A 12,364-nucleotide genomic window follows, 5' to 3' on the forward strand; every position below is an offset into this window, starting at 1 on the left:
AATAGTTGCAGTGTCTGTTGTCCAAAACATCTGGAAGGCATCACACTGCATATGCTGACACAAGATGCTGGTTCTGGATAGAATTCAGTCTATATAACAATAGCATTATCCCTGTGAGAGCTAGGCTAGATTGTTATTATTTAATTAGATTTTTCTTAAGTTATACTGATTCATGGAGAGTCAATTCTATCTCCACTCTCTCTCTCTCTGCCCACTTTGAATCAAGGGACTGTTTTCACTGAATAAATGTTGATGTATATTCTACTAGTTCTAAAGGCAAACTGTTATTTAGCTCCAAGGCCTTATAGCTAAGATCAAGTGTGTGTTTATCTCCCTATGTGGTTAAAACAAACAAAAGTTAAAATTTTGTCCAGGATTATGAGAGGTCTTGGCACAAGTCAGAAGCCTGCTGGTGCATCCACGAACCTTTACCAATCTCTTCCTCCACTTACAGCTGTTTAAAGTATATCAGCTGCTATTAGGGACTTTTCTCCAATTTTAGAGAGTTGGATTGGCTTAGTAACCTAAGTACTTGGTAATCTAAGATTACTAAGGACAAAACAGCAGAAAGAGGAATGCAAAAGTCTTGGTGCTTTTGTGTACTGTAGTGTGTGAAGCAGGGGTGAAATCCAGCAGGTTCTGACAGGTTCTGAAGAACCGGTAGCGGAAATTTTGAGCAGTTCGGAGAACCGGCAAATACCACCTCTGGCTGGCCCCGGAGTGGGGTGGGAATGGAGATTTTGCAGTATCCTTCCCCTGGCATGGGGTGGGAATGGAGATTTTGCAGTATCCTTCCCCTGCCACGCCCACCAAGCCATGCCCACCAAGCCACGCCCACAGAACCGGTAGTAAAAAAAATTGGATTTCACTACTGGTGTGAAGCTTAAATTTTTTATAAAAAAAATAAAATTCCCTTTTCCTGGTTTTCTGTTGTCCATAGATTTCAACTTCTATCGTTGGAATCATGGAGGAATCAGCCAATCCTAGCTGAATAAGGCTACCTTAAATTTAAATATATCTCAACTTGGGTTCTACTTGATAGATGCTTGACTTTTCCAGTTAAGGGGTGGGAAAGGCTCTTATCTGAAACCCTTGAGGGCATGTTCTTAAAACCTTGGATTTTTAAATTCGGCCTTTTCAGCATACTTCTGGAACAATCCTGAACCAAACATTGATTCTTAGTTTAGACCTTTGTCGTCCTTTAAAGTCCTATATGGTTTAGGGCCAGGCAACCTCTTTGCTGTTACCTGTACCCATCGCATCAGATCTGGCAGGAGAGGCACAAAGAGGAGAGGATCAACTTATTTTCCAAAGTACCGGAAGGCAAGACAAGAAACAATGGATGGAAACTAATCAAGGAGAGAAGCAACCTGGAATTAAGGAGAAACTTCCTAACAGTGAGGACAATTAACCAGCTTGCCTTCAGTCATTGTGGGTGCTTCATTACAGGAGGTTTTAAAAAGAGACTGGACAGTCACTTGTCTGAAATGGTATAGGACAGTGTTGGTGAACCTTTTTGGCACTGAGTGCCAAAAAGGGAGTGCGCGCATGTGGGGGAGTGCCAGAAACTGGAAGAGCAGCTCCCCGGTGCACATATGGGCACCGGGAAGCTGAGCTTTCAGTTTCCAGCATGTACATGCATGCCAGTCACCTGGTTTTCCCGTTTCTGGCGTGCATGTGCACCCAAAGACCAGCTGGCCAGCACGCATGTGCATGCCGGAAACTGAAAGCTCAGCTTCCTGGTGCGCACATGTGCACCAGGGAGCTGCTCTTCCGGTTTCCAGCACTCCCGTGCATGCGAAGAGCAACAAGCAATGGCTGGCATGCTCGGAGAGATGGCTCTGCATGTCACTTCCAGCACGCGTGCCATAGGTTCGCCATCACAGGTATAGGATCTTCTGCTTGAGCAGGAGGCTGGTCCCTTCCAGCTCTATTCTGATTGATTGATTGATTGATTGATTGATTGATTGATTGATTGCATGCGGCTGGTCCCATCCACGAAAGAAATCTACTTACAAACAAGCCTTTTCTGCTATGACACCAATCCTCTGGAATATTACCTATCGCAAGGTGAGGTTAGCTCCGACCCTTACGGTCTTCCATAAGACTCTCAAAATACAGCTTTTTCAGCAAACTTGGAGATTCCATGGTAAGTTTGGGTCTTTTTCTATTTCAACTAGAATGAGGAGATCTGTGCTGGAGTTTTAAAATGAAAGTTTATTTATCAGTGTGAAACATTGTTCAACCATGGGTGAATAAAATCTGTTCTTCAACTAGCATTTTATGTTTTTTTAAGTCTGGCTGTACACCGCCCTGAGTCCTCAGGGAGAAGGGCGGTATATAAATTTAAAAATAAATAAATAAATAAATAAATAAATGGAGAGGGTCTGACAGTTGTGAGTAATGTAAGCAGAAGCTGAGAAAGTAGTTATACAGGAAAAAAACTCAAGTATAGAATCTGTTGAGGGTAAAACTGCCCTCTGCAACGTGGTGCAATGGACCGGACAGCGAATAGATACATTGCTTAGCAAAACACACAGATACTCACAGACTCTGAATGTTTAAAGAAAAATAAACAGTCGTTACTTGTAGTAAAAAACAAACTTGGCTTTTCAAAACAAAGATAACACTTCTTCAAACAATCACGGTTCAACACAAAGCATAGTTTGCTTACAATTCTAGTTCTCTTCAGTAATACAGACAAAGTTCCTTTCAGCAGTTCAACCTTCTAATAGCAGGAGCAGAAGTGAATGAACTTCCTGCCTTCTTTTATGTCTGCTTAGCACAGCCAATTAGTCATCTTTGTAGCAGTTAACGTTACAGAACATAGTTTTCTATATATTATCTACCCAACCATAGGATAAGTATCCAACAGAATCTGCCCCCCATTCAGTACTAAAGAGCATTGCAAATATTAAACTGTATCATTGATTTCCCAAAATGGACTGGCCAGAAATATTGTATGCCTAAAAAGGTAAAGGTAAAGGTTCCCCTCACACATATGTGCTAGTCGTTCCCGACTTTAGACGGTGGTGCTCATCTCCGTTTCAAAGCCGAAAAGCCAGCGCTGTCCGAAGACGTCTCCGTGGTCATGTGGCCGGCATGACTAAATGCCGAAGGCGCAAAGAACACTGTTCCCTTCCCACCAAAGGTGGTCCCTATTTTTCTACTTGCATTTTTTACATGCTTTCAAACTGCTAGGTTGGCAGAAGCTGGGACAAGTAACAGGAGCTCATCCCGTTACGCAGCACTAGGGATTCAAACCGCTGAACTGCCGACCTTTCGATCAACAAGCTCAGCATCTTAGCCACAGAACCACCGCATCCCACATCGTATTTGTATGCCTATAATTACTGTTAAAATTACTTTTGTGTGAACGCTGGGTGTTATTTTCTCATTGCAAGGGATAATGATTCCCTCCTAATTTTTATGTTCAGCTAAAACGAAGGTTTCTTTGTCTTTCTTAACCGCCTCTAGTGTCCAACAAACACCATTTTATGGATAGCAACCTGCTCTATCAGTTCCGAATGAATTTCCGCCGCAGGAGGAGACTTATGGAACTGCTCACCGAGAAGTCCCGTTTGGTACCGGAGAGCCACGACAGCCCCTTTTGCCTGCGGAAGCAAAATCATGACCACAAAAAACACGCCACTTTCCTCTCAGGTATATGTTGGATTAGCGCTGGAGGGGTAAACGGAAATTCAGGAAGACCTTGAGTTATGACCATAATTGAGCCTCGCAATTACAGTCACAGGTTGTGACAGTTGTAAAGTGGGTCATCACGTGACCGGGCCCAATTTTACGACCTTGATTGAACAGCACAGTAATAAAATTAAACACTGGTTTCTGGGGGGAAAAAAAACCATTGTGAAGCACACTCACGTGACTGTGCGAAGCGGCAAACAGCTGTAAATGTGGCCCATTGCCATGGGCCCAAAAAGTGATCACATGTGTTTGGAATTTCAGAATCAGGTCGTAAGTAATTTTTGGCAAGTCTGTCATACTTTGGACAATCACCAGTTGTACGTCAAGGACTACCTGTATGCATAGGAACTAGTTCAATATCTCAGATTGTACAGCATGTTTAAGTAATGTACAGTATTTCTGGATACAGCTCAAAAAACATGGTTTGGATGCCATCTAGGGCAGGGGTCTGCAATCTTAAAGAGCCATTTGGACCCATTTCCCACAGAAAAGAAAACACCGGGAGCCACAAAACCCTTCTTGTGCCTGACTATTTCTTGAGTGGCCACAAAACTAGCATATGTAGTTGAATTAAACGTTCTGTTTTCTTCTAAAATTTTTCTTTTCTTGGATTTATCCATGGTTGGCCTACCGGGGTTGAAGAGCTCAATAAATGGCATGCTGGCAGGTGTCGTACATTGGCGGTTGTGTTCATAGATACGACCGTTGCAGCGTCCCAAGGTCATGTCTTCCCCTTCTGTGACCTTCTGTCAAGCAAAGTCAAATGGGGAAAGCCAGATTCACTTAACAACCGTGTTACTAACTTATCAACTGCAGTAATTCGCTTAACAACGGTGGCAAGAACGGTGGTAAAATGGGGCAAAACTCACTTAACAAATGTCTCACTTAACAACAGTAATTTTGGGCTCAATTGTGGTCGTACGTCGAGGACTACCTACCTACACTTGGGTCATGACAACTTTCCTTGGTCATTTCTGACCCTACTTGGAGAAAGGGGTGGTTTGGGGTTTTTTTTGGTTGTTTTGTTTTGGCTTTGGCTATATTTATTTTATTTATTTATTAATTCAATTTGTATGCCGCCCCTCTCCGAAGACTCAGGGCGGCTCACAATGCATTTAAAATCATTATAAAAAACATTTAAGAATTAAAAACATTAAAAACATTAAAACGCATAGACAGCAGGCAGACTTTGAATGATTTTGCTCAAGGGAAGGCAGCTCTTTTACAAAACCAGGTTCCCCACTCTCGCATCCCTGCCTGGACTGGTACCTGAGTCCTCCACTTTGTTACAAGAGAAGCTTGCATGTCAAGCAACTACAGTAGCGGCCAAAATTGTGGAAACCTTTTGGGAAAAGCGTATTTTCTAAAACTAGCTAATAACACCACTTATTTTTGGAGTAGTACCATAAAATTATATATCAATGGAAAGATAATTTAATCAAGAATGTAATGCAATAACTTTTATGAAGGATTTGCTATTAGAATAGCAATTACAGTATAAAGAAGAAAAGTGAAACATGTAGAAAAAACGAGATGTACAAAAATTATCACCATAGAAAAAAACGAAACATACAAAAATTATCACCATGTCAGTTAATACTTAGTTGAGTAGCCATTAGCATGAATTACGGCCTTACAACATCTTCCCATGGAGTGAACCAAATCTTTTAGTTCTGCAGCTATTATAATGTGAAACCAAGATTGAATGCTTGCTTCTATTAACTGGGTTTTATTGCTGGATCGCTTCTGACTTACAAGTTTCTTGAGTCGGCTCCATAGATTTTCAATTGGGTTAAGGTCTAGGCTATTCCCAGGCCATTCCAGCAGTAGAATAGGATTATCTTGAAACTCCATTAAAAAAATGGTGTGCTATCAAACCTCAGAAATACACTTTCCCCAAAAGGTTTCCACAATTTTGGCCACTACTGTATGTTATCCAAAATTGGGTTTATGACCCTGAAGAGGTGTATTTTCCTTTCAACACTTTAGGAAGTGAAATGGTTCCAGGAAATTTTTATGCATTCGCATGAAGTTCATTGCTGTTAATTATATCCAGGGTGTTGGCCTTTTTAATGCTTGATAAAAGGATGTGGCAGGGAAACACCCTACAGGCAAAAATTCTTATCCCTGGCAACTCTCTGTTAAAGCATCTGGTGCAGAGGTGGATTTCAGCAAGTTCTGATCAGTTCTGGAGAACCGGCAGCGGAAATTTTGAGTAGTTCGGAGAACCGGTAGTAAAAATTCTGACTGGCCTCTCCCCCATCTATTCTCTGTCTCCTGAGTCCCAGCTGATCGGGAAGAAATGGGGATTTTGCAGTAACCTTCCCCTGCTAGGCTCACCAAGCCACGCCCACCAAGCAATGTTACGTCCACCAAGCCACACCCACAGAACCCATAGTAAAAAATTTTGAAACCCACCACTGATCTGGTGGTAGGACAATTTCCACCTGAACTTTTGGCAAGTTAAGTAGAGGCAACCAAAGGTAGGCAAACATCCTTATTCTTTACTTATGACCCACAGTCAAGCCAAAAATTTCCGTTGCTAAGCAAGACAGTTGTTAAATTAGATTTGCCAATTTTACAACCTTTCTTGCCAGTTATTCAGTGAATCACTGAAGCGGTTAACTTAGCGGCTTGTCAGAAGGTTGCAAAAGGGAATCTCATGATCCCAGGACAATGCAACCATCATAAATATGAGTCAGTTGCCAAATGCCTGAATTTTGATCACCTGACCATGGGAATGCTGCAACGGTTCATAAGTTTGGAAAAATGGTTATAAGTTGCTGTTTTCAGTGCTGTTGTAACTTCAAATGGCCACTAAACAAATGGTTATAAGTCAAGGACTACCTGTACCCTTAGGGTCGCAATCTTTTAGCAGCCACCTGATGGGTAGTACAATGGATAAGAAAGCAGAGTGGGACATATTTATTCTATCCTTCATACCAGGGGTGAAATGCTACTGGTTCGTATTGGTTCGGGCAAACCAGTAGTGGAGGCGGGTGGTTTGGAGAACTGGTAGCGGCGGCAGCATGAGGGTCCACCCACCCGGACATCGTTACTTCCTGGCTTTAACCAGGAAGTAACCTGTTTTTTACCCTCTGCACATGCGCAAAGGCTTTGTGTGTGTACAGGGGGTCCAAAATTGCATGTGACACGCATGCGCGCACTTCTGAACTGGTAGGGAAGGTAAGTAGATTTCACCCCTGCTTCATACCCACTTCTGTCTCACTCCATTTTTCATCCTCCCACGTAGCAGATTGCGTACACCAGTAAAAATAGCAATAACACTTCGACTTATATACCGCTTCACAGTGCTTTACAGCCCTCTCTAAGTGGTTTTTACAGACTCAGCATATTGCCCCCAACAATCTTGGTCCTCATTTTATCCACCTCGGAAGGATGGAAGCCTGAGTCAACCTTGAGCCTGGTGAGATTCAAACTGCCAAATTGCAGGCAGCTGGCAGGCAGCAGAAGTAGCCTGCAATACTGCACTCTAACCACTGCGCCACCACGGCTCTTGGTATTAGGACAGTTACTTTTCACCCAGTCAGTGAAAATCATTGCAAAATAAAAGGCTGATTAGACTAGAATGCCCAGAAAAGATAAAGGTTTCCATTGTCCAGTTGTGTCCGACTCTAGGGCACGGTGCTTATCTCTGTTTCTTGGTTGAGGGAGCCAAAATTGTCCAAATACATTTTCCGTGGTCATATGGCCAGCATGGATATACGAGAAAGGCACATAGAACATTGTTACCTTCCCAGCGAAGTGGTACCTATTTATCTACTCGCATTTGCATGCTTTCAAGCTTTCTAGGTGGACAGGAGCTGAGGCAAATAGCGGGAACTCACCTCATCGCATGATGCTTGGGTCTCGAACCTGGGCTGTCAGCTCACCAACTGACAAGCTCAGCACCTTTAACTGCTGACCCATCGCGACCCTTTTAGAATGCACAGAAGAAAGGGGCATCTTATTCCATCAAGCGGGCTTGGCCTGATCTCTTCCCTTTTTAAATATGTAAATTTTAATCTGTTTTTAAATTATTGGGGTATTTTAATTTGTCTGGGCCAAAAAGTTTAATTTGATTTTATCGGGTTTTTAAATTTTGTGTATTTATGTATTTTATTGTTGGCTGTTCACCGCCCTGAGTCCTTCGGGAGTAGGGCGGTATACAAATCAAATAAAACTAAAACTAAACTAAAACTAAAAGGTTTATTATGTACAACAACTAGTCATAAGTCCGCCTTGTTCAGCACCATCACAACATTAAAAAATGAGTGGCCATTCCATGAGAGCTACCTGTAATAGTGTTCTGAAATGACAGAGGAACGTAAGGAAAACAATTAAGAGACCCCAGCATGGTTCTTGTCTTCTACATAAATCTCCCTCACTCTTTGGTTTGGACAGTGAGCCCCAGCAAGGAGATCAAGATTGTCTCTGCGGTCAGACGGAGTAGCATGAGCAGCTGTGGTAGCAGCGGGTACTTCAGCAGCAGCCCGACTCTCGGCAGCAGCCCACCCGTCCTCTGCAACCCGAAATCTGGTAGGATGCTGAGGCATGTTTACAACAGTGATGGTTTAGGGCAAGGGTGTCAAACTTGATTTCATTGAGGGCCGTATCAGGGTTTTGTTTGACCTTCGGGGGGTGGGGGAGGGTGTGGACAGCTTGACATCACTCGTCTCAGTGGTGTCTGTGATGGCCCAAGTGCTCTGCCAGCAAAAACGGGCTCCCGAGCTCCATTTTCGGCTGCAATGGCTTCCTGCACCCTCTGCCAGCGAAAACGGAGCTTGGGAGTGCTGTCCGTGGCCCTTGCGAGCTCCATTTTTGCTGGCAGAGGCACCACAGGCTGGTCCTTAGCTGCTTCCACGGCGGTCCGGTGGGCCAGATCTAAGCACCCAGCGGGCCAAATCCACCTCCGGGGCCTTGAGTTTGACACCCCTGTTTTAGGGGGTCGTATTTCTTCATCATTGCGTCTAACGTGCACATTTTGTTTTGTTTTTTTAAAAAATGCAAGTAGCAGCTACCGAGCTGGGGAGTTGTTTCTGGCTATTTATTGGAGAGCAAATTTAACCTCTTTTTTTGTTTCCAATGATGAAAATGGGTCAGGAATGACTGTTTGCCTTGAGCAGAAGTTAATAACTTTGGAGGAGCAATTATCATCCCAGGCAGAATTAATGCTACATGCAGCTTCAAATCACATTTGGCTTCTTGAGATAACAGTGGTTATCTTGGTACTTGGGGACATCCTTATATCCTCAGTATAAAAAAGTGGCTTTATAAAGACATTTGGTTGCACAACTTACTAGCTTTATGCTCAGTATAGTTCTCCCACCCCCATCCCTGCCCTTCCGAATCTTATATCCTGGCAGTAGGCAACAGTAATCCATTCTTGCATTGTTGCAAATAACACTTAGAAACCAGAAGCTGAGTTTGAATTAGCAGAATGTAGTCCTCGTTTAGGGCTACGCAGATATTTGGATTTAAAAGAGTTTGGAGGATATTTCAGTGTACATCTAACACCTGTCAGGAGCCTTTTAAAGCAATGCTTTTCAAACTTGGCAACTTTAAGATATGTGGATCTAAACTCCCAGAATTCCCCAGCCAGCTTGATATCTAATGTTTACTTAATTATTATTTTTTTCAGATTTGTTAACTCACCCTTAATTACTTTATAAGTAATTCAAGGTGGATAACAACAACACTGTAAGGTGGGTTGGGATCAGAGAATGACTGGACCAAAGTCACTCAGCCGGCTTTCCTGCCAAAGAGGGACTAGAACTCACAGTCTCCTGGTTTCTAGGCCACCATCTTAACCAAGGAAACTTTAAGATCCTAGGTTAAAGTTTTGAACAGTAGATACAGATGAACTCCTAATCATATTTTGCCCTCCAGATCAGGAGTAGACTTCAAAAATTTTAGCAAGGGGTTCTCTGCCCGGTTGCTGGGTGGGCGTGGGCGTGGCCATGGTGGGCGTGGCCTAGTCAGCTTCCTGCACCATGGTGGGGGGGGCACATTTTTGCCTTCCCTAGGCTCTGGAGGCTTTCCTTGAGCCTCCAGGAGGGCAAAAACGGCCTCCCCAGGCTCCGGAGGCCCATTTTCGGCCTTCCTGAACTTCCAGTAGGCCTGTTTTTCACCCTCCCCAAGCCTCCTCATGCGCCCTGCACTTATCTGCATCCAAAACAGGCAGTGTGGGGATTCCTGGGAGGGGAGGGATGGGCAGGGCGGGGCGGGGTGGGGCCATCCAGGAGTGGGATTTGGGAGTTCTCCAAACTGCACAGAATCTTAGCTAGAGGTTCTCCCGAACCCTTGGAAACTGCCAGCAGCCCACCCCTTTCCAGATCTCTCCACAGTCCTAACCTTTTTACATGCTTGTGGTGCAATTAATTAAATAAAATGTATATATACCCTGTTTCCCCCAAAATAAGACATCCCCTGATAATAAGCCCAATTGGGCTTTTGAGCGCATGGCAGTAAGGCCAAGCGCAAAAGTCACTACTTGTCTTTCTTTGTAGAACAAATAATCAAATCAATCATAATTTGTCTAGATGACTATAGGCTAAGCCCTACAATGGGCATGTAATACAATATTTCTTTTGGAGACCTGTACAATTTCCATTGAAAGACCTGGAACTGAATGTCTACAGGCTCCCAATGGTTAAATAAACAAACACACCAGTACTTTCAAAGCTAGCATGCTAAAGAGAACCCTGATAAGCTATGTCAGATAAGCTGGGGTGTTTAAATGATAAAACATCTCTTGAACATTGTTATTGGCACAATAAAATAAAAATATTGTAAGGCTGTGAAGACTTAGTTGCGTGCCCTGGCCTGAGGCCCTGAATATATTAAGAGTCTCTTTTCCTGGTTGTATTAACATCATAATAACCGTTTTATTTAATGACACGTACATTTATTTTGTCCTGTGTTAAGCCTCCCAGACTCACTCGCTGAGATCCTCAGCTGTAGAAATCAAAAAATTAAACATAGATTGTGGGAATAGAAGCCAATTTATTGCTAATGGATTTGAAGGAGAAAGAGTTGAGATTCAGGGGTTTGCCAGAAAATATGGAAAAATAAATGGTGGTAAGTGATGTCAGGAATCCTGGTGGCACAGTGGTTAGAATGTAGTATTGCGGGCTAATTCTGCCATAGCCTGGGGTTGGATCTTGATGGGCTCAAGGTTGACTCAGCCTTCTATCCTTCCTAGGTTGGTAAAATGAGGACCTATTATGCTGACTCTGTAAACCGCTTAGAGCAGTGATGGCTAACCTTTTTGCTGTCACGTGCCAAAATCGGAGGGAGCGCGGGAGGGGGGGTCATGCACACGCATGCTCACACACATAATTCAATCAGCCCCACCCCCACGCATGCACATGGTACCCCCGTGCTCCCCCCACTTTTGGCACACAATGGCACGGTGGGCCCGGTTGGCCCGTTTTTCACCCTCCCCAGGCTCCAGAGGCTTTCTTGGATCCTGGGGAGGGCAAAAACAGCCTTCCCCACCCCCTAGAGGCCCTCCAGGAGCTGAAAACAGCTTGTTTCCTGACTTCCGGTGGGACCATTTCTCGCCCTTCCCAGGCTCCAGAGGCTTTCTAGGAACCTGGGGAAGGTAAAAACAGCTTTCCCCACCCTCCGGAGGCTGGAAACGGCCTGTTTCCCGACTTTCCGGTAGGACCGGAAGGCCTGAAAATCAGCTGGCCAGTGCACACATGCACCCTGGAGCTGAGCTAGGGCAACACCTGTGTGCCCACAGATATGGCTCCGCGTGCCACCTGAGGCACGCGTGCCATAGGTTTGCCATCCCGGGCTTAGACAGTGCTATAAAGCACTATGGAGGGGTATATAAGTCTAAGTGTTATTGCTATCTTTCTCATCAATAGATATATTGCATAGGTGGTTTGGATATGATTTTTCCACTTAGAAGAGCCTTGCGTGGAAGCATCCTGGGTTCCCAAACCACTACTGACTATGTTGGCATAGGTGCCCAGATAAAAACCAGACTAATCACATTATTTATTCAAATGACCTCTAAGCTAATAGACTTTTCTTAGATTGATGCAACAAAGGCAACCACTTGTCCACTTGTGTTTCAACATTTGTAGTCTACAGTGCAGTGGTGGGTTCGGTCCGGTTCGGCCGAGCCGGTAGCGGTGACGATAGGACGTCACTGAACTGGTTCTCCCCCCCCCGCCCTCCCATCCCCCCACGTTATTCTTACCTTTTATTTGGTCCCATTCCCAATCTATTGCTGCCTCCTGAGTCCCAGCTGATGACTAGAGGGAAAAAAAACTGTTTAAACTCTTGCCGCGGGGCTTCAAAGGGCCGTCCTACAGCTGATCAGTGTTAAAAGCAAACAAATGAGTCGGGTCGTAAGTGCGAGGACTGGTCGTAAGTGCAAGGACCTTCCAGAAATGACTCTGACCAGCTAGCCACGCCCACCTAGTCACATGACCCCCCCAAGCCACACCCACAAAATAAGCCACGCCCACAGAACCGGTAGTGAAAAGAATTAGAACCCACCCCTGCTACAGTGTTTGTGAACATTGACTAAGCAGCAATACGTTTGATTTTACAAGCAATTCTTCATGGATTCCCACACGCTCATCCTTCATGTAACAATCAATGCTGTCTTTGTTGAATTCACAGCATTGATGACACGTGA

At 44.2% G+C, this 12,364-nt stretch overlaps 1 protein-coding gene across 6 annotated transcripts in view; it reads left to right on the forward strand.

The window, feature by feature from the left end:
* DEPTOR (DEP domain containing MTOR interacting protein) overlaps window positions 1-12,364 on the forward strand; it is a 100,396-nt gene that overhangs the window by 58,118 nt on the left and 29,914 nt on the right. For all 6 annotated transcript variants that reach the window (XM_034422234.3, XM_034422231.3, XM_087890884.1 and 3 more), the window contains exons 6-7: window positions 3,478-3,663; window positions 8,110-8,244. In XM_034422234.3, coding sequence (XP_034278125.2) covers window positions 3,478-3,663; window positions 8,110-8,244 — 321 coding nt within the window. The remainder of the gene's footprint in view (window positions 1-3,477; window positions 3,664-8,109; window positions 8,245-12,364) is intronic.

This window comes from Pantherophis guttatus, chromosome 3 (assembly GCF_059756535.1).
Source record: "Pantherophis guttatus breed Tessera chromosome 3, ASM5975653v1, whole genome shotgun sequence".
Lineage (NCBI taxonomy): Eukaryota > Metazoa > Chordata > Lepidosauria > Squamata > Colubridae > Pantherophis > Pantherophis guttatus.